Here is a 22,814-nt window from a genome sequence, read left to right as displayed (position 1 = left end):
ATATATATATATAGTATTTTTAATAACATATTTTCAACAATATGATGTAAAATATAGAGAGATGAAATACAGCTTGCTAGCTTTTATTTCGATATGTATTTATTTTTAAAATATACATAATAGAAAATAATTAAAGAAAGGGGCACATGCCAAAGAGGAGATGGGGAAAAACAAATGTAAAGTTACTGTATTTTTATTAATGTGATTAGACAAGTGCCTATGATAACATATAGTCATGATGAGGAATACAAAAGGCCAGGCGTGAAATGTCCCATCTATGATCTCAACACAGTCAAACATTATTATCTCTTCCAAACACGTATTTATTATTTTTGCTTTGTGTAAAAATATCCTCTGTCCACCAGGAGGCGACCTCAGATCAGACTCCCATCGCGCCATTTCGTTGCGGTAAAAGCCGCCAGATGGCAGTTTAGGATTGCTTCTCTCAGGAAAGGCGCGGTTCTGCTTCAGGTCTAATTTACAATATAAAAACATAAACTATTTGGTCAATTAATCGCGCCAATTATTACTGACGCGTGTCCCGGAGGACCCCTTTTAGCGGTTGAGGTGAGTTTGTACTAGTTTTGCAACAACTGAATCTGAATCTTTCCGTGGGGTGCGCGCTCACTGCGTAAATCGAGCTTGCATTAAAGATGGAGGACATACAAGAGGGAGTGTGTGTGTGTGTGTGTGTGCGTGCGCGCGCGTGTGTGTGTGTATATATATGTGTGTATATGTGTGTGCGTGTAGGGGGGATGGGATCAATTCTCGAAGGACAGTGTGTGTGTGTGTGCATGCCCCCTGTCCTTGGTGGCACTGTCTTCCTTTTCACTCATGGCTGTATTATCTTAATAAGCTGAAGCGCGTGTGATTTGGTGTGTTATTGCAGGAACGAGTGTGACATTATGTCTTCCTGCCGCCATGAACGTCAGTCAGGCGCGCGAGACTCTCAACTGCTGTTGTTCTCTGATGCGCTCGTGCAGGTCGCTGCTAGTTTGAATGTAATGTCTGATTTGTGTTCTTGCTCCTAAGTTTGTCCAGTTTCATACACTTCCCGGAGTTGTCACGAAAAAATATGTTTTATTTGTGGACTTTAAGGGATGGAGATTTGTGTTGGTTAAGTAATTTGGGCCAGTGAAGATAAACAGCACAACTTTTGACCGAGACGTACATAACTAGTTCGTTGAGTAATATAAAACATCTGAGAGGAAAAAGTGTGTGTAGTGCTACTTGCGTATGCTAAATCATTCACAGTTCAGTTATTGTTTTTTCTTATTCACTTTTTGTCTTAAAACATTGATGTCCAGATTTAGCTTGTAGTTAGTTCATGAAGGCTTTTTTCATAAGCACAGGCATTTAGACACTAACGTTACTTCCATAGTCAGGCTAGTTGGTCACACTTTACAATAAGGTTTCATTTGTTAACATTAATATATTACCTAACGTGAACTAACAACGAGCAATACATTTGTCACTGTTTTTTTTAATATTTTGATAACGTTTGATAATAAAAATACAGCTGTTTATTGTTTGTTCATGTTACTTAAGTGCATTGATTTTAATAATGTATTAGTAAATGTTGAAACGAACATTAACAAAGACTAACAAATTCTGTAGAAGTGCAGTTCATTTTTAGTTAATTAATGAAACCTTATTCTGTAAAGTGTTATCGGCTAGTTTAAGGACTAGCCTATAGCTGGTATTTGATTATTTATCTGAGCAATAAAATACTTCCCAGGCACAATATTTGATTTATATTTATTCTGACAAAAAAAATGTAGGGAGAGAGAGAGAAGCAATGGTTATGTTTAATTCTTGAACAACATAACGTGTTCACTGACCACTTTGGAAAATGAATGAGTCATTCATCTAGCTCCGTTCCATGCTTGTAAAAAATAATGTAACTTTTCAAAACAGCTGTGCTAACTAGGTTGTCACAGATGGTAATTTCCTCTATTTAGACTGAATAAACACTGATTGACATCATGTTCGAGCTCTTGTTTACCCATCAATCAGTTTAATATTTATATCCCCATGAACTACTAGTGTGAACACAGGTTGTTTTTGATTGTTCTGCTTTTTAAGGTGAGATGTTGGCGGGTGTCTGTATATTCTCACCGTCCCACTGAGTAAGCACTGAATAAGCATTATCCAAATGTTGTTTGTGCAGTTTCTGAGTCTTGATTCAGCACTGAACCTTCATAGTTAGTGCTACACTTTGTTTCTTTTTGAGGAAATGTGGTTGCATCAAATACTATTAAGAGAAAAAGATGATATTGTTTGCATCTTTGAGTGCTGTAAAGGGATTTTGGTTAACGTGTGTGCTTGGCGCATACATATATGTACTTTTAAATCCAACAATATCCATATAAATGCAATACCTATTGCGCATATATATATATATATATATATATATATATATATATATATATGCACAATAGGTATTGAATTTATATGGATATTGTTGGCTTTAGAAGTACATTATGTGCACAGCAAATGTATTGCACAAGATGTCTTGTGAAGTTGGTTAACATGCAGTATTCCACACACAAAATATAAAATGCTTCTATATTTGTTTCCATTGTCAAGGAAAAATCAGGGACTTTTTAATTTATGTTTTCCATCTTAACAAATCATGAGATTTAAGAAAATGTAATTGTTTAATCTGCTATCAATTACCCGTGGGCAATATTTGCTCATTTGTGACCCAATGAATTTGTTCATGGTTCACTAATCTGTCTGAATGATGCATTTGTGAATTAATCTGATTTTGAATGAGTTTTCATGCAGTTTTTTCCTAGAGCTTTCCAAGTTTTTAGAAATATATTGGTCAAAGTGTAAGAAATCTACCATTAGCCGTATTTGCTTTTTGCATATGTTTCTATTTACTTGTATTCATATTTGGCAGGTCTGAGGAATATTACATTAGAATTTCTGCAAGATAAAGTTTCAAAGTTTGCCAGAAAGCTACAAGCCTTTTGATCTGAGATTTGTGGTGAGGGTTTCATACGATCGAAGATTGAAAAAACCCACATTGGAATAAAAGGCTTTGCACACTTTAGTGTTCGATATGTAGTAGTCCGTCTACATAATTCACACTAGTGTAAAGCTGTTGCGCCACAGGTGTGTGTACCTTCTAATCGTTGTGCTAAATGCTGAATGTTTTAGTATCTAAAAGTCCAATCAACCTCAGAAGGTTAGCTTCTTATTTGTAAAGATGATATTGGATTTAGAAGTAGATTAGTCTTAACAGTGTTTCTGTTTGCACTGTTGCCAGGAACCTGATGGCTTTTTAAATGCATCAAATGAAGGCTGTGGTTTGTAATTCTATCTATACATCTTGGCGTATAGACAAGGAAGACTTTGTGTTAAGTGTAAAGTGCTTGATTTCCCAATAGACTAAGATTTATCCCTGGAGGATTATTATAGACTTCAAAACAAAACCTAAATCCCAGCTTCAAGTACATCATAAAGCTAACTTCAAATTGGGATTTCTTTAAAGAATTTTTTCTTTGATGGAGTTTCTTTCAAACCCATTTCTTGGCAGGCTTCAGTTCACATGTGCTGATTTAATTATCTCTCACCTTTTATAGTCTGAACTGTAAGGCAGATATCCCATATTAAGGACCCTAGCAATTGGTGCCCATGGCTTTGTCCCTCTGGAGAACCACATGCAGAGAGAAAAGCTCTCCTTAGTAGATTATACAAGCATAGATATCCGCTTTCTGCTTTGGTCATTCATCTATTTGCATTATTTAGTGTTTGTCTGTATATAGGCGTGTGTTATGCTAAGATAAAAAAAATAGCACTTGTTGTTTCTATGGTTATTATACCAGAGAATATTTTAATGATTGTCATCAGCTTTGTTTCAGAAGTGAACCATCTTGGAACAGATGTTTATTGGATTAAATGGTGCCCGGATAGTCATTGTTAAACTAGTGTGACTTCACCTTTCTTTTGTAGTATTATGCCCTCTCCTGAGTGCGGGTGTTTTGAGCAATTTAGATGCGTGACATGTATTCCAGGAGGCCGTTGTTGCCATGGAAACACCCTCACTGTCGGTCATATGTTCTTATCTTGGCGTTTTATTGGCTGTGTTATGAAGATCAATGAATGTTGCTTTAAGAGATGAGAACAATCGCATCACCTGTGGGATGAATGAATAGTTTAAATTACAGAAGTGGATGAAGATTCACCATGTGAATGAGCTTTTAATGTTTGTCCATTTATCCCTATCTGAAGGATTTCTCATGTATGAGGTTGAAAGGGTATTTTCTTTAATACTCCGGTGCACATGTATATTCATGACAAGTTTATATGCGTATTAAATATCCATCTGTTTAAATAGTAAACTTGCTTACACTATAAACCTGTATGGAATAATTTAGCTCAATCTCATAAAGAAAACATTGGAAATAAGGAGTTTGCAATGCACAATGTGAAGTCAAAACTCATTAAAAAAGGATAGTTCGCCAGAAACATTCTGTAATCATTTATTCACTCTTATGTCCAAACCTCAATGTCTTTCTTTCTTCTGTGGAACACAAAAGAAAAGATTTTGAGAAAGTCATGCTGGTTTTGGAACCACATGAGGGTGAAAAATGAACAAAAATTCATTTTTGAACTAAACCTTTTAACCCTGAAACTGAGAAAAATGGCTTACAAGTTTAATGATTGGTCGGATATCATATTCATAATCCGTTTTCTCTGAATCTGAGCTTTGCCAAGCCAAAGCTATCACAGAAAGATCACAGTCTAAAATGCCGGATTTAAAAGTTTTTTTTACCTATAGCATAATTATTACACTGCATTTATATACACTATTCTATCTCTCTTTCTTTGTATTTGCAATATGTAGCATTGTAATTTGTATAGTTGAATTATTTCCCTTCACTTTCTAATTTGGCTATTAATACTTTTTCCACATTTTCTTTGCTGATTTGGGGGTAAAAAAAAAATTGTAGAATGGTTGTAAATATAGTAGAACCTAAAAGTACTGTGCTCATGTTGGTATCGAAAATATGTAATAAATAAACATCCAAGGGAGGAAAGGGGCAGGAAATGTTTAAAACTTGAGTAACAGCTGTTCAAATTGTGTAAACAATTTGAATTACACAATTTCAAAACTGTGTAATTCTGTGGGCATCGATTCTATGTAGACTTGTTTAATTTAAGATATTTCAGTGTTAAAACTGTAAAAATTTGCAATTTTAGAAGCATGAGTGTTAAAACAAATGGTGTTATAGCTAAAGGCAGAATCCAACATTGACAAACCACATGTAGTTACATCATTTAGAAAGTCAGTGTGTGTAATGCCAGTCGTTGCGGCCCACTTGCTTGAAAAGACCTTATTACACCGATGTCTTAAGACAGATTTTGATCTATAAAACATTGAGTTTTCTTTCAAACCTGAGATGGAACGAGCGTGTGCAAGACAAAGCGAGAGGGAATGCTGCTTTTCTCACAGACTCTCGGGGCAATTGTCAAGCTATTTTGAGTGTTTCACAGATCATTAGAGACTGCTGTCTGTCCAGCACTAGTGTTTGTGAGATGATCAGATGATAGGATATATAAATCCAATCTCATTTACTCTAGATTAACAATCTTCACTTCTCAACCAGTGCACGTATAAGCTAAAGCTATAGTTATATACACAAAGATGTGATCTCTAAAGGCTGAGCATGGCATTATTTTTTTATAAAAAAAATTTTGACGGCAGAATAAATAATTGCTGTGGAAAGAGGGGAATGTGCACATAAGGTTTTCTATTAGAAATGTGCCCTGTTTTGTGAACAAGTTTCTGTGATTGTGGTTAGGAAATGTTTACATTTATGAATTTTGCACACACTTTAATGCAAAGCTAATTACTGTACATTTTAGTAACAAGAGGCAAACCTACAACCTTTGTTGTTTGCTCTATGATTTAGTTGGGCTACAGAAACTAATTATAATCCTCTAATTAACATCTTTTAATTTAATAACTGATGTAAAGTGTAACTATTTTGTTACATTTTTGTAAATTGTTACTGTAACAGACTGTTGCATCCAACCCTGTTCTGATGAGAACTTGACTTGCACCCAAACAACAATATATTTTATTTTTGTGTTAATTAATTAGTTATGGAAAGTAAATCTGTGCAACTGCTCATTGCGCCTTGTCATTGGTAATTGTGTACTGTAAGATAGTTACGCTTGTGAAAGCATTGTTTTCTGTGGAGTGACTTATAATGGATGATTCAACTGTCTTTTCTGGTATAGTGATTTTTGTAATCTTAGAGGTTAAGATATGTACGTTTTAGCAGTAAGAGATGAACTTGAAAGTCATTATGTAACATAAGCATAAAAAGGCATATCAAAGCTAGACATCAGACGCAGATATCAGAGGTTTATGCATGATAGAAACAGCATTCAGAATGGGCAGTTTGGCCTGATGTAAACCAAACTGAAGCATACTGAGATTCAGAGTGTCTTTTCCATATTTAACCCCATTACTGATTCAACTAAGAGCCCAGAGTGATTCGAAAGAAATATGTTGTGCACAAACATGCAAACAGCCGGTTACCATCATCGGATGCAGAGAAAAGAATATAATTGGCCTGATTTAAAAGCATTTCACACGGCCAGTGCCAAGAATAGCCTCATTTCACTGTCATCATACAGTGCAAAGCATTTAATAGTGTCCCCAGACTCTAATGAATCTGTGCTGCTTACTCCACCAGCTCGATGAGAAGCTGCAGGCCCATTAGCACATTCACTGAGCCATTGAGTTGCTTTCAGGGGCCGTTCTGTGCGATGTCATTATTTGCCACATCTACACTTCTTTTTCCAATTTGACCTCACTGTGAGAACCATTTACTCTTGTGTCGACCCCTCTGTGATCTCTTCCTTTTGTTTTGAACAGTAATGCAATGTATGTTTCATTCAGGTAAATGTAAAATATAATTTCTCCTATCTTAAAAGTAATTCTTTCCCTCAGAAATTAATAGTATGTTTGACAAACACTTGCAATGATTCACATTCAGAGGAGATGAAGTAGCCTAATACTGTTTTATTTAACATGCAGTGTGTCGTTTCATGGGAGTAGTCAATTTAAAGTCACATGATTATCTGAACACCTATTTAAACCCCTGCTGTCGGACACCTTTGCTGGTGGAATAAATTAAACGTTTCTGTAACTGAAACTTTTGCATGATCCGCATCAGTGCTGCTGTGACTGCCACTGGTTGTGAAAATTCACGGCAGAGTGAGACATTATATGGGTTGGAGACTATAATGATAATAAAAAAATCAATGGTATTTAAACAGTTTTGAACGTTTCTCTCTTTATTTATTCAGTAGACAGGAAATGTACTTGCATGATTGGAATTAGCTACCTGTGGGTGTTTCCAAGATGGCTGCCAAGTGACAGACTTACCTTAAAAGGACGTTTGGTTGTGTGAGTTTAGGGTGGGGCTTCCTGTTTGATAGTTCAATGGCATTGGCATGTTTAGAAAAACCTTTGTGGAAATGCAATTCTTTTTAGTTCTTCTAATCTCATGCTACAAAAATTCCACACTGTTACTACCCCTTTAAATAAATACCACAAGATTAGTTGCAGATTGGCTGCTCATAGTGGAAGTAGAGAGTAATTTCACATAAAGGATCTTGTACTACCATGAACCATTAAAGGTGTACTGCTGAATGATCCTCCATTGTATATTGCTGACATTGACATTCATATTCTAGAATTCCCAAAAGGATTCAGCGCTCTTCACTGTCAACAGCCTCCACTGCTGAGGTGTAAATTACATTTTCTTTCCTGTGCTGTACCTTCGGTACATAGTTAACACTGATCAGAGAGAAACAGCTTGTAGGCACTTCTGCTCTACTAGAGATATTTGTGCCTGAATAATGTTATTTAGATCAGTATTTGTTTGTCTTATGAGTCTGCTCCCCGACTCTGGTGTGATTAGGTAACGGTCAGCTGTTAAACACTTTTTCTGGCGCAGATGCCCAGAGTTTAGGCCTGGACCATATTTACTGAGATATCCAAATCTGTATGGGGGAGGGGAGCGTTACAGATGCAAAGTAAGGGGTTTTATTTTCTCCTTATGTCCACTTAGAATACCATCTGACGGCAGTTCTGTCTTTAAAAGCCTGTATCTTGTGATGAAGGGAATTCCAGCGTGCGTTCCTGTTGAACTTCATCCATATGTCTGTTTCACGGTTGCATACAGTGATTCAGGCAGTTTGAATCCTCAGTATTCATAGAAACATCTATTACTACGGTGTGGAAAGTCTCCTCTGGGGGTGGGGAGCCATCTTGTGTTGGTTAAGATCAAATCATTTGTGAAGATGCATCCAAGTGCACTGTCTAAATCAGTCAGGAATGGAAATATTTGCTTTTCATATTATCTAATAACACAGATAAAGTCTGATCTAATTTAGATCTGTGTACGTCCATTCTCCACTTGACATAAATGTGTTTAGCCTTCCTGTCTGCCTCAGTTTCTGCTGTTTCCACAGCAACAGGGAAAAGCCATGCTTGGGATGCCCCCTAATGGCAGTGTTTCTTTTGTCTAGTGTAATGTAATGAAATGGTATGTTGTATTTTTGCCTCGGGTGTAACAGATTAAGACAAATGTAATTTTGCTCTAATAAGTGCTTATTATGATTGCATTTTGAGTTGTTGCATATATTTGTGATCCTGATCCTGGAGTTTAGTTTTATTGAAAAATCATGGGTGGTGCTGTCCCTAGTGGCCGTATTAGGCTATGTTATTAATTTAATTTAAATGGTTTCAAATGGCAAGTAATTTAGTTTTTTTTTATAGATTTTTTTTTAAAACTTAAAAAAAATGATTGTGTGTTATGTATTTTTGTGTTCACTCTTATTAGTGTTTGTCTAAATATTTACTGAGGCATAATCTATTAAATAACTAAATAAAATAGCCAGTAAGCCAAGCTGCTTAGTGCTTATGTCATATTGTGCACACTTTACAGCTTAATCAGTTTTATGCTTCATATAATTATAAGCACATAATTATGCTTCATATCATCCTTATATAATTCTGTTTGCTCTTAATTCTCAGGTAATGTGTTTTAAAGCATTCTAGGCCTGAACTAAAGAATTGCAAACACATTCACGGCATCACTGGGTGATTCCTCTGTAGATTCCCCTAGTTTTGTCAGAAGACACATCATGATCAACTCAGAATTTCCTGTGTTACAGTAAGTAAAACACTTTAAATGGATGGGAATTGGGAACTAATATGCATTTGCATTTAAGTGTTAATAAACATTTGCAATACTCTGTGCAGGGACTCGTCAAATGATGGGCAAGGCGACACCATGAGTCTGAGCATGAGCGTAAGTGAGTTGGATGACCCCGTGGAGGGAAAAGGCAAGAAAAAGAGAGGCAGGCCTGGAAAACAAGGAGTAAGACCACCACTGCAGAGCAGACCAACTGATTGCATTCATTTGAACGCTAAATGCATTCTGTCAACCTCTCTTTTTGATCTGATTTTTTTGCCAGGTGGCCAATAAGAAGGCCCGGAGATCTCCGGTTGATAAAGGCGGGAGGAGGCCGAACGGAGTGGCCCATCAGAATGGAGAGGGGGCAGACCCCAGCACTCTGTTTGAGGTGGTCAAACAAGGCAAAAGTGCCATGCAGGTAAGACACAACATTTCAAGTGTCTATTTTTATCGGTTTCTGTCTATTTGAGGTTTAATTGTACTAAATGATCGTTGTTTCTTTTCCAGTCTGTCATTGATGACTGGATTGAATCTTACAAGCAAGACAGAGACCTTGCACTCCTAGATCTAATCAACTTCTTCATTCAGTGTTCTGGCTGTAAAGGTAATTGTTTAGTTTTTGTATTTCACATCTCAGTACATTTCCAAATGAATAACAACCCCCCGCTCCCTACCCCCCCCACCACCTTCCACTATGATTGTCAAATATGACTGCAATTTAAAATAACTTTCTATTTTAATATATTTTAAAAATGTAATTTAATGCTGTTATGACAAGTCTGAATTTTCAGCATCATTACTCCAGTCATCAGTGTCACATGATCCTTCTGTAGTTATTCTAATATGCTGATTCGGTGCTCGTGAAACATTTATTATTATCATCGATGTTGACTGACAACTGTTGTACATGCTTAATATTTTTTGTGGAAACCTTGATACCTTTCAGGATTTTTTTTTTCAGGTTACACTTTATTTTAAGGTGACAGTTACTCAAATAAGTACTGAGTAATATTAAATAACAACATGTACTTACTATAGAGTTATGTTAGGGTTTGGTTTTGGGTTAGTTACTTGTAACTGTGCATAGTTTACTGTTATTACTATAGTAAGTACATGTAGTAGCGTGTAACTACGTCACCTTAAAATAAAGTGTTACCTTTTTTTCAGTCACTTTTGATTACATGAATGCATCCTTGCTGAATAAAAATCATAAATGACCCCAAACTTATGAACGGTTGTGTATATATAGTTTGTCTGATATTTCTCAAATATCAAACTGTACCGATGTGATGTATTCATGTGAATCACAGGTACTGTGAGGATCGAGATGTTCAGGAATATGCAGAATGCTGAAATTATCAGGAAGATGACAGAGGAGTTTGATGAGGTTTGATGTTACTTTCGACGACTTCTTTTTTTTCTCCATCTGAATTCTTAAAAATGTTGTTAATGAATTTCTCTGAATGTCAAATCCAGGACAGCGGCGACTACCCTCTCACAATGGCAGGACCGCAGTGGAAGAAATTCCGATATAACTTTTGCGAGTTCATCATGGTTCTGATCCGTCAGTGCCAGTACAGCATCATCTACGATGAATACATGATGGACACGGTCATTTCTCTGCTCACTGGACTCTCAGACTCACAGGTCCGAGCCTTCAGACACACCAGCACGCTGGCAGGTCAGTCCCTCAACTTTGACCATTAGAGTTATTCCGCATAGCATACCGTAGTTGAGTTAAGTTATGTCATGTTTCTTGTTTCCACTGCAGCAATGAAGCTGATGACGGCACTGGTAAATGTTGCTCTGAACCTGAGCATCAATCAGGATAACACACAGAGACAGTATGAAGCTGAACGGAATAAGGTTGCAGGGAAAAGAGCCAACGAGAAGCTGGAACTGCTGCTGGAGAAGAGAAAAGAGGTGTGATTAGTTTCCTTTCCTTCCAAATTTTGTTCTACTATCTTGTGAATTTGATTTTAAATGTGTTTTCTTGTTCATCTTGTAGCTCCAAGAAAATCAAGATGAGATTGAGAACATGATGAACTCAATCTTCAAGGGTATTTTTGTTCACCGTTACAGGTTAGTTGCTGGTAGAAACCCATTTGTAATGGTATTGTACTTATTGTACAATAATTTCTGATTCATTAGACAACATATTTGTTTCATGTTGTGTTATCTTACTTTCTTTCAGAGATGCCATTGCGGAGATTAGAGCTATTTGCATAGAGGAGATTGGAGTTTGGATGAAGTTATACAGTGATGCTTTTCTCAATGACAGTTACTTAAAGTATGTGGGCTGGACACTACATGACAGAGTAAGTGTTTATAATTTCCTATGTGTGTGTGTGTTTTACTTATTCCCATCTCTCATAATTATCACATGCATCTAAAAAATATATTGGTGTTATTCTAGATAAAAATAATTGTGTAAAATGTAATCCTTTACAGCAAGGTGAAGTTCGACTCAAATGTCTAAAGGCCCTTCAGACCCTTTACACCAACAGAGAGCTTTTCCCCAAGCTTGAGCTCTTCACCAATCGATTTAAGGTAACACGTGTGTGAATACTCTATTCAAATATTCAAAATGTGCCTGATTGCTGTGGACATCAGTTTGGAAACATTATGATGTCATTTCCTTTCTCTCAGGACCGTATTGTATCTATGACGCTGGATAAAGAGTATGATGTGGCAGTAGAGGCCATACGACTTGTCACTTTGATTCTACAGTTAGTATTTTCTACATAATCTCTATTTTTTAAGTTTCTTTGACTCTATGGCTTTGTTAAATATAATATATTAGAATTTATTTATATACAATATAAGACTTAACAATTAAAATGTATTTATTTTAGTAAGACATCATTAATAAACATGTAATCTACATCCTTAAATGTCTCTCATTCATCTTTTTTTTTTTCTCCTGTAGCGGTAGTGAGGATGCTCTGTCTAACGAAGACTGTGAGAATGTCTACCATCTAGTGTATTCGGCTCATCGGCCTGTTGCTGTGGCAGCTGGAGAGTTCCTCCACAGGAAGTGAGATGAATGAACATGTCTATTTCAAACATGATTACAGCATGTCAAACTTCCCAAATGGTGTAATCATTTGTTTGTTGTGTGGCTGCAGGTTGTTCAGCAGGCATGACCCTCAGGCTGAGGAGGCTTTGGCAAAGAGACGAGGTCGAAACAGCCCCAATGGGAACCTTATAAGAATGCTGGTGCTTTTCTTCCTTGAGAGTGAAGTGAGTTTTATATGCAGAGCTCAGCCTGTATTCACTCCTATATATTAATTTATTTGCTCATCCTTTCACTTAGAATTTCATTTCCTTAAGGCCAATTCACACTGAACCAACAGATGGCAACAGACACTTCGTCGGGTTTTGTTGGCCTGGTTTTGGCCTATTTAACATGATAAATGAACGATTGTCAGGGCGTGGAACGTCTGGTGACGTACTGTAATCTGGTGGTTCTTAGAGTTGTTTGTCAATATTTATTAATCATTTTATACATTTTTGAACTTATATTTTTATTATGTTTATGTTAAGTTTTTTTTTTTTTTTGATGGCCATGTTAATTGATTTGACAGTCTTATATTTAAAGGGATAGTTTATCCAAAAATAAAAATTCTGTCATCATTTTCTCACCGTCATGTCGTTCCAAACCTGTATGAATTTCTTTCTTCTGCTGAACGCAAAAGAAGATATTTTGAAGAATGTCAGATGATGGACCCTATAGTATTTTTTTTTTCCATAATCAAACATTTCCAGTTTGGTTATATTCTTCAGAATATCTTTCTTTCGTGTTCAGCATAAGAAAGAAATTCATACAGGTTTGGAACAACTTGAGGATGAGTAAATAATGACAGAGTTTTCATTTGTGAATATGATCCCTTTAATTAAGAACATATTTGTAATCAGTTCAGAATCTTGCTTATATATCCTGAATTATTCACAATTATCCATAATTAGACATAATAATGAATTGTTTTGCCACAAAATCTTTGTATGACTGAGTTTCTTTGATAGCAGTTCTAAAAATCCTGTCATTCCTTTTTAAATTCAAATTCAGCTTTCTGTAAGATGTGGCCAATTCAATTAAAAGGAAGCCATTTCTTAGTTTCTGACATTTGCCCGACACTGGTTATTGATTTATCTAACCGTTCTCCTGTCTTCTTGCGTGGCAGCTTCATGAGCATGCGGCATACCTGGTGGACAGTCTGTGGGACAGCTCGCAGGATCTACTGAAAGACTGGGACTGCATGGTAGAGCTCCTGCTGGAGGACCCTGTACCGGGGGAGGAGGGTACGCATTCATTTTAGATTTTTTTGGATGAAACAAGTCTGTATCTCTGTGTTGCCCATCAGTCCTTACTGATTGTGGGTTTTGTTGTAGTGTTGGGAGACCGGCATGAGAGCGCACTGATCGAGCTCATGGTCTGCACCATCAGGCAGGCAGCCGAAGCTCATCCCCCTGTGGGCAGAGGAACAGGAAAGAGGGTAAGTTATCTTGGAATCAGTTTTTACAATTGACACATTATACAGTAGATTCTGAGTTTAAAGACTTTCTGTTGGTCTTCTGTGCTCACTTCAGGTGCTCACTGCCAAGGAGAAGAAGACGCAGATTGACGATAAGAATCGACTCACTGAACACTTGATTGTTGCTCTTCCCATGCTACTTTCAAAGGTAAAGTGTCAGAGTCCATGAGGCCAGAGAATGGCCTAAAAAACAGTTTTCAAATCAACAAGTCTACATGCAAATCACAAACAAATTGCACTAATTATTAGGGGTGGGAATCTTTTACCATCTCACAATTCAATTCGATTCCGATTCTTGAGGCCACGATTTGATTCAAAATCGATTTTCGATTCGAAAAGATTTTCGATTCAAAACGATTCGATTTTATCCATAATGATTTCTAATCGGGTTTCTGATCATGATTACTCTTATCTGCTTCGCTATACATAATGACAAACGGAGACATTAAAGTGTTTTTTTCACATTTATTAAGTTCAATTCTCAGGGAAGTGCCTTTTATCAAAAACATTGTCTGGTTCTCAATTGCTACTCATTTGTAGCTAGCTATAATATAAGTTGGAACAAAAATAAATTGCTTCTTCATAATACAAAATGGTTGAAAATAGATGCATTTCCCAGGAAAGTTGCAGTTTACCACAAATATCATGTAGAACACAACCGGTGAAGACAGAAAAAACATCTACGTATATTTCTCAGTCAGACTCAGTAACTTAAAGAATAAGAAATTATGAAAATAAAGTGCTTCTTTCAAAATGAAAAATAACACCACTAAGCTCTACCTGTCTCTGAAATATTCATGACAATGAATGGCGATGAAGCAGGCAATAGACCGAGTTATTTTTTTTGCCCTCTCGGAGTTGGCAGGGAATTTCGTGAAGCACTGCAGTGTGCGTTGGTCTGCAGCTGGCGGCTGACTCTGCTCCGTGTCGCTGAGCTCCGGGTGATGCCTACTAATATGAGCCCGCGCATTTGTTGTGCTGCCGAAGTACTTGGTCTTCGTTTTGCAAAGCTTGCACACTGTGTGTGTCATGTCCAGCGCAGTGCTTCCAGGCATTCGGTAAAAAACGAAATGACGCCAAACTTGAGCTTTAAGTGAAGACTGGGCTGGTTGGATCTTCCACTCATCCATATTTGCTTCCTCTTTGTTTTAGTGATTTGCCGCTCACGTTCAAAAACCGGCTGCGTGGTGACGTCCGGAAGTCCCGTATAGGCTAGTTACAAAAATGGAGGCAAACAGCCAGCTGATGTAATTTATTTATTAAATCGATTCTTGGACATTTCAGACCGATTCCGAATCGTTGCAAATGAGAATCTAGATTCTTCTGTAAATCGATTTTTTGGCACACCCCTACTAATTATAATCAACAAAGCTGTCTACTCTTCTGCCTTTTGGTGTGACGTGTTTGCAGACATTCACATGATGGCTTTCCCTCTTTTATTTTTGTTGTGTTACAAAGCTGATCCAGTTACTTTTTTCCTTTGCGATAAAATGATAAAAAAAAAAGAAGAATCTTATGCTTCTTGTGCTCATCGATTCTGCATTTATTTGATCAAAAATACAGTACATTAATAATAAATTAATATAACTGTTTTCTGTTTTAATATATTTTTTTATTATAAAGTGTAGTTTATTCCTTTATTCCTGTGATGGATTTTCTAAATTTTCTGCATCATTATTCCATTCTTCAGTGTTACATGATACTTCAGAAATCATTCTAATATGCTGATTTGGTGCTCAAGAAACATTTCTTATAATTATCAATGTTGAAAATAGTTTTTTCTGCTCAATACTTTTGAGGAAACCGTGATGCACTACCTTTTTTTTTTTAAGAAATGAATACTTTTATTCACCAAGGATAGATTAAATTGATCAAAAGTGACAGTAAAGACATATAGTGTTACATATCATGTTTTAAAAGATTTCCATTTCAAATAAAAGCTCTTCTTTTGAACTTTCTATTCATTAAAATATCATGAAAAAAAATATTATGGTTTCCACAAAAATTAAATCCGCAAAAAAAAACAGTATTTAACATTAACAATTGTAAAAAATTCTTTTTAAAAAGACTACTTGTACGTCAAAGCTAGCTTGTTGATGGCATAAAGATGCTGAATCTAATTATTTTGAATGTTGCTTCACATTTATTCTTCAGTACCAGACTGATTCTGAAAAGGTGGCGAACCTCCTTCAGATCCCTCAGTTCTTTGACCTTGAGGTCTACAGTTCAGGACGAATGGAAAAGGTCTGTTGGAGTTCTAATCTAGACAGATATATTGTGTTCCGGTTTACACTAGTGTGTAGTTGTTTTCTCATTTAACCCTGTCTCTTCCTTTCTGTGTTCAGCATCTGGATGCCCTGCTGAAGCAGATCCGGGTGGTGGTGGAGAAGCACACAGAGATGGATGTTCTGGAGGCGTGTAGCAAGACTTACAGCATCTTGTGCAGTGAAGAATACACCATCATGAACCGCGTAGACATCGCTCGCAGCCAACTCATCGACGAGCTCACGGACAGATTCGCTCACTCAGTGGAAGACCTGCTGCAGGAGGTGAAAGAGCAGCTTCGTTTCAGTGCTTTTCCTCATGTATGAACATTAGTGAATGGCTTCTAAGCGTTTGAAACTGAATTCTGTTTTTGCTTTTTTTTCTAGGCCGATGAAGCTGATGACGATGACATTTATAATGTTCTTTCAACGCTAAAGAAGCTCACTGCTTTCCACAAGTAAGAAACCGATTTACGCTTATTTTGTCTTTGTTTTGGAAAGTTTGTACATTCAGCATTCAGGTTTGTTTTGTATGGTTTCTAGTGCACATGACCTTACAAAGTGGGACCTTTTCAAAAACTGCTATCGATTGTTGAAGATGGGGATCGAACAGGGCTCCATGCCAGAGCAGGTAAACAAACACAATAAACCATGAAAATGGATGGGAATTAAAGGGGTGATAGAATGCAAAACCAAGTTTATTTCATTTATTTCATTCTGGGGCTATTTCTCAGGGTTGCATTAGAGCGTATAAAAGAGCCACCGGGGCATTTTCAGCTCGACCAATGTTACATAACCTATTTTGAGACTTTAAGGAACAGTGTGAAATACCCTATAAAATCATTCTATCGCCCCTTTAATGGATCAGAAGTTCATAATTCAAATTTTCGTACGTGATAACATTGAATAAATTGACATGAAACATTATAAAACTTATTAAACAGTGACTAAATTGCAGAGACTAATGTTCAAAAGTGTAGGGTCCGGAAGTTGTTGTTTTATTCCGCAAAGATGCATTAAATTGATAAGTGATAGTAAATTAATTTTACAGTGCTACAAAAGATTTCGTTTTCAAATAACTGCTGTTCTTTTCAACTTTCTATTCAACAAATAATCCTGAAGAAATGAATCACGGTTTCCACAATAATATTAAACGGCACAACTGTTTTCAACATTGATATTAATAAGAAATATTTCTTGAACAGCAAATTTCTGAAGGATCATGTGACACTGAAGACTGGAGTAATGAGGCTGAAAATTCAGCTTTGCCATCACATCACATACTGTTTTTTACTGTATTTTCATCTAATAAATGCAGCATTGGTGAAAAGAGACGTCTTTCAAAAACGTTAAAAAAAATCTTACAACCCCAAACTTTTAATTGATAGTGCATACCAAACCAAAATAAGTATTTGCTTGACAAGCTGTATTAACTTTAAACTTTTACAAATATGTATAACAAAGAAACATGTCATTACATCACAATGTCTGATCTTGTAAAATATTTATAATGAAATAGCCCTTTGTAACCCAGTGCATTAAATGATGAATCTATATTCCCTTGTCTTGTCTCGGTCAGATCGCTGTCCAGGCTCTGCAGTGCTCTCATTACTCCGTCCTGTGGCAGCTGGTGAAAATTACTGAAGGATTTCCATCAAAGGTGCAATAGACCCCATAATATGCAGTTGCCAAAAACTTTCCAAGTACATACGTCTGATTTACTTCTGTTCTCTGGGAATTATGTGACATCAAATTTCATATGTGTTTTCTTGTTTCAGGATGATCTTGTGGCATTAAGGAGAGTGGTGAAGTCTTTTTTAGCGGTTTGCCAACAGTGCCTGTCTAATGTGAATACGCCAGTCAAAGAGCAGGTGAGGAGAGACATTTTTAGTGACCTTGACAAACTACAATTCTATTGAATTTTTGCTGGGGTTCTTTAATTACATCTCTTCAATGTCATATATAAATGTTTCAATGTGTACTATGAGTCATGTTATCTGGTTTCTCTCCATAGGCCTTCATGCTGCTATGTGACCTGCTGATGATCTTCAGTCACCAATTGGTCAACGGCGGTCGAGACGCTCTGCAGCCATTGGTCTTTAATCCAGACAGCTCTCTGCAAAATGAACTGCTCAATTTTGTCCTGGATCACGTGTTTATCGACCAGGATGATGAAAATCAGAGCATGGGTGCGTGTATGTCCCGATATACTTGGACATTATCAGAACTATCCTGAGACGGTGAAATAATGAGAAATTGAAGAATTTATTTATAGAGCACATATAAAAGTATGTTGAAACTTCTGAAAGGTGATTTCAGATCAAAATAATGATACTGAAAAAACAAAGCATTAAATACATTACTGTTCAAATGTTTGGGGTCAGTACGTTTTTATTGGGGGGACAAAAAAATACATTCTTTTATTCAGCAAAGATGCATTAAATTGATTGAACTTTTGTTACAAAATATTTCGATTTCAAATAAATGCTGTTTCAAATAAATGTAGCTTTGTCATCACAGAAATAAATTACATTTTAAAATATATTAAAAATACTATTTTAAATTGTAATCATATTTCACAATATTACTGTTTTTACTGTATTACAGTAAATAAATGCAGCCTTGTTGTGTATATGAGAAGAATAGAAGAATAAAGTTTCAAAACTATCTTTTGAATAGTATTGTACATGCCATACACTAAACTGCAATTCATCAAGACTTCTTAAACCGACTCTAACTAATAATTTCAACTTCATGCTGGGCCGTATCTTTCAGAGGGTGATGAAGAGGATGAAGCCAATAAGATCGAGGCTCTTCATAAAAGGAGGAATCTATTGGCCGCCTTCTGCAAACTTATCATCTACGACATAGTGGACATGCCTGCTGCTGCTGACATCTTCAAACAATACATGAAGGTATGAAAAACTGACACATTTAAACCACATAGAGTTGTATGGTCGAGAAGTGATTCAAATGACTGCTGTTCATTTTTCAGTATTACAATGACTATGGAGACATCATCAAAGAAACCTTGAGTAAGGCCAGACAGATGGACAAGATCCAGTGTGCAAAGACCCTGATCCTCAGCTTGCAGCAGGTATGGGAGATCACTATCACAGTTGGTTATGAATGTTGAATCTCTTTCTTTCCTTACATTTTCATTTTGGACACTTTTCCTGTTTGCAGCTCTTCAATGAGCTGATCCTGGACCAAGGACCCAACCTGGACCGAACGTCCTCCCATGTCAGCGGCATTAAGGAACTAGCCCGTCGCTTTGCACTCACGTTTGGGCTGGACCAGATCAAAACCAGAGAGGCCGTGGCCACACTGCACAAGTAAGAAACTCTTCAGATCAGCTTTACACCATTTGTATCTAAAGAATGAGAAGCAATTATGAGCAGGAACAGAACCAGCAGGACTATGTGTTTGTTTAATGATCTTCAGTTGCATTTGGCTCTGGAGGTTTAATGCGAATATTTGCAAGAACTAATGTCTTATAACAACCTTAGGGATGGGATTGAATTCGCCTTCAAGGTCCCAAATCCAAAAGGACCAGAGTACCCACCACCAAACTTGGCCTTCCTGGAGGTTCTCTGTGAGTTCTCCTCCAAACTCCTACGACAAGACAAAAAGACTGTGTAAGTACAGAAAACACTTTGAATATAATGTAGTTAACGGGATAGTCCAACAAAAAATTACAATTGTCATCATTTACTCACCCTTATTTAATTTATTCTAAATTTTGGAAAATTGCAATAAGAAGATATTTTGAAGAATTTTGATAACCAAGTGATTCTGGTGCCCATTGACTTCCATTGTATTTTTTGTCCATTCAATGGTAGTCAATGAGAATCCAAACAGTTTCATTCTTCAAAATATCTTGTCATTGCTATTTTCAATCATTTAAAATAATGACATAATCACTAAAACTGTGTCATGCGTGTCCACACTTTTAGTATTATATCTGTGCATCTTTTACAGTTTGTTTAATTCTGATAAATGTGTTCATGCCACAGTCATTCCTACCTGGAGAAGTTTATGACAGAGTATATGATGGAGAGAAGAGAGGACGTCTGGCTACCGCTCATCGCGTACAGGAACTCCCTGCTGACAGGAGGAGATGATGACCGGTTGTCCGTCACCACCGGCACCAGTTCAACCAGCAAAGCCAGCACGGTCCGCAGCAAAAGGGGCCGACCGGCACAGCACAAAAAACGTCCGGACGGTAGGATAAAACCTTTAACCTTTCACACAAGACAATTAAAAAAAGCAATGAAGCTCTCAAATCTTAATTAAAACGGATCATATATAAAATATTATATTATTCCCTTTCCATCATCTGAGATGAATCTGATTGTTCATTAATGTCTTTTTTTTTTTGTTTCATTTGTCAGAGGAGAGTGTTGAAGGGTCGTGGGTGATTCGTAATGACACTCTCCAGACACCAGGGGGCCTCCATACCCCACAGCTCACATCAACTGTCTTGAGAGAAAACCCCAGACAGGCAGCAGATCACATCCCAGACCAAGACTCATCGGAACCAGGCTCAGAACCAGACTACATGCACAAGTATGGAATTACAGCTTAATGAAAAACAGGCAGTTGTTCAGAGTTTTTTTTTTTTATGTTGAAAGAAACCCTAGAGATCATCTCAGTGTTTTCTGTTTTCATCTCAGTGTTACATTATGAAGAAACATTTTGCAGAACGCACTGTTTTCTTATGTTATTTGAGCTCCCGCTGAAGCAATTCTCACATTGCTCTTGCATCATTTTGTTCCCTCACTTCCAGCCCTCAGATGCAGATGTCATGGTTGGATCAGCAGAAGATGGAGGAGGTGAACAGAAAAGAGAGAGGAGGCATGAACTACATGAAATCACGCACTGGTGGAGTGAGACAGCAGGTGTACGTACTCGCACTGACATTTCAGAAAGCTTTGATATATATATTATCATTTACTAATAAATACATTTTATAAGTGGGTTAAAGTTTAAATGCCTAATTGTAAGCTTAGTTTAAGAAATAAAAAATGCCTGATCACAAATAAAGTTGAGAGATTGTATTTCTCAGTTCCTTGAACTTGAGTCATTTTTTCCAGGCGAGGCCTCATGGAAGATGATGCTGAGCCCATCTTCGAGGACGTGATGATGTCCTCACGCGGTCAGCTAGAGGATATGAATGAGGAATTCGAGGATACCATGGTGATAGATCTGGTAAGAATTTACAGATGTGTGCTGAGCTCCATTCTGAGTTCTTATGTGTATTTGTAATGTTTCTGGTGACAGCCAAAACTACGTTTCATATTACAACATCTGGTCATCTGTTAGATTAGATCTTTGGGGTCATTTTTGCTCTATTGTTCGTTCTACATTTTAGCCGGCGTCAAGAAACCGCAGAGAAAGAGCTGAACTCAGACCGGACTTTTTTGACTCCACGGCCATAATGGAAGATGATTCTGTAAGTGTACCTCAGATATTGATATGTAAATTAGATATAGGTGTAACAATGTATCTTGTTTTGTAGGATAACTAAATTAGGCATGTCAGAGTGGCATTTTAAACGTGTTTTTAAACTTTTTATTATTATTTTTTATTCAGCTAAGTGCTATTGAGAAGAAAGTACTAATTGATTTATCTTGTTTACTTCTTTCTCTAACAGGGATTCGGAATGCAGATGTTTTGAGAAAGATTTCAGCCTCTATGGGTGTTCACAACCAGCAACCAACAAGAATCACATCTTAAACGTTTATATTGTTTGTTTTTTTAATAGCAGTTTCACACAACTGTACGCAAGCATGTGAGCTTCCTCTCTTAGTTTTGTGGTTGGCCATAATCCCATTGTGAGCCTTTCCTGTCAGTCAGAATTTCCTCAGTTCATAAGGACCAAGCGAGCCTGTAAAAGCTGTTATCTGCTGGTCTTACAATGGTGTTACGATTTCAGCAACATCTCAGCAGTATCAGTTCCTATTTTTCATATCATCCATTGATTTCTTAGAGCAAATGTGGTTTAGTCAGACGTTGTTCGGACAGACGTTTTGTTACTCCACTGCTTTCTGGCTATTTTAAGACTATCGCCCGTTCATGTTCTGGTTTTGTTCAGGGTGAAATTTAGACAGGAACATGTTGAGGTCATGGTCATTTTCTTTTCAAGTCTGTCCAGAATAATTATTGGCCTTAAAAATGTATTATTGCTTGAATTTGGTGTTAGATTACTTGATTTACCAGATTAATAATAGAAAAGCCCACGTTTCTTTAAAATTAAAGGTTCAAATATATGAGGATATTTGAGGAGGAAGTACACCGAAGTATATATTACTTCAGACACTGGTAATGTGTTTTATACAAACCTTTTGTTGAAGAACTTGTTTCTTCCATGTTTACCTCCTCTGTTTAGAGTCTGCTCAGTGATTTACCTTTTTTACTGTGCATTTGTGGAAACATTGTAGCTTTCACACAATACTGTATTGCTGTGAACATTTATTGATTGTTCATTGGGCTTTTAGGTCCATCTGAATATCCACAGAGCAGGTTTTGATAAGACCTGTGTGGTATTGATGAGTGATGTCAAAACCCTTGTTTAGACCGGTGCTTTTAGATACAGACTCCGATCAAACAGTGGTATTGTCATTTATTTTAACCTTTTCACTGTTAAAACTTTGCTTTTTTTAAAAAAAAAAAAACATGTTTAAATAAAAGTATTTAAAAGTAGTCGAGTACTTTCAAAAGAATTTTGTGAAACCTACCGAATTCTTTTCTAATACACATGAATTGTTTGTACATACAAG

The 22,814-nt window shown here is 36.7% G+C and overlaps 1 protein-coding gene across 1 annotated transcript; it reads left to right on the top strand.

Annotated features, from left to right (window-relative positions):
• The first annotated feature begins 381 nt into the window (after positions 1–381).
• Positions 382–22,737, top strand: stag1b (STAG1 cohesin complex component b). Its single transcript, XM_077244987.1, has 34 exons — positions 382–567; positions 9,071–9,209; positions 9,299–9,416; positions 9,514–9,651; positions 9,741–9,837; positions 10,544–10,620; positions 10,710–10,914; positions 11,005–11,156; positions 11,242–11,315; positions 11,428–11,551; positions 11,685–11,783; positions 11,883–11,962; positions 12,163–12,270; positions 12,362–12,476; positions 13,418–13,535; positions 13,626–13,729; positions 13,824–13,916; positions 15,923–16,012; positions 16,114–16,317; positions 16,420–16,490; positions 16,576–16,663; positions 17,612–17,692; positions 17,811–17,903; positions 18,047–18,221; positions 18,808–18,947; positions 19,028–19,129; positions 19,219–19,367; positions 19,542–19,670; positions 20,049–20,257; positions 20,427–20,601; positions 20,822–20,935; positions 21,129–21,243; positions 21,407–21,487; positions 21,689–22,737. Exons 2-34 carry the CDS (start codon positions 9,181–9,183, stop codon positions 21,710–21,712), a joined length of 3,771 nt encoding a protein of 1,256 aa, XP_077101102.1. The 5' UTR covers positions 382–567; positions 9,071–9,180; the 3' UTR covers positions 21,713–22,737.
• The last annotated feature ends 77 nt before the right edge of the window (positions 22,738–22,814 follow it).

The sequence above is a fragment of the Siphateles boraxobius genome, unplaced genomic scaffold (genome assembly GCF_051911475.1).
Source record: "Siphateles boraxobius isolate OS27281-9 unplaced genomic scaffold, OSU_SipBor_1 26, whole genome shotgun sequence".
In the NCBI taxonomy this organism is placed as follows: Eukaryota; Metazoa; Chordata; class Actinopteri; order Cypriniformes; family Leuciscidae; genus Siphateles; species Siphateles boraxobius.
This window is presented reverse-complemented; position numbering and strand designations above follow the sequence as displayed.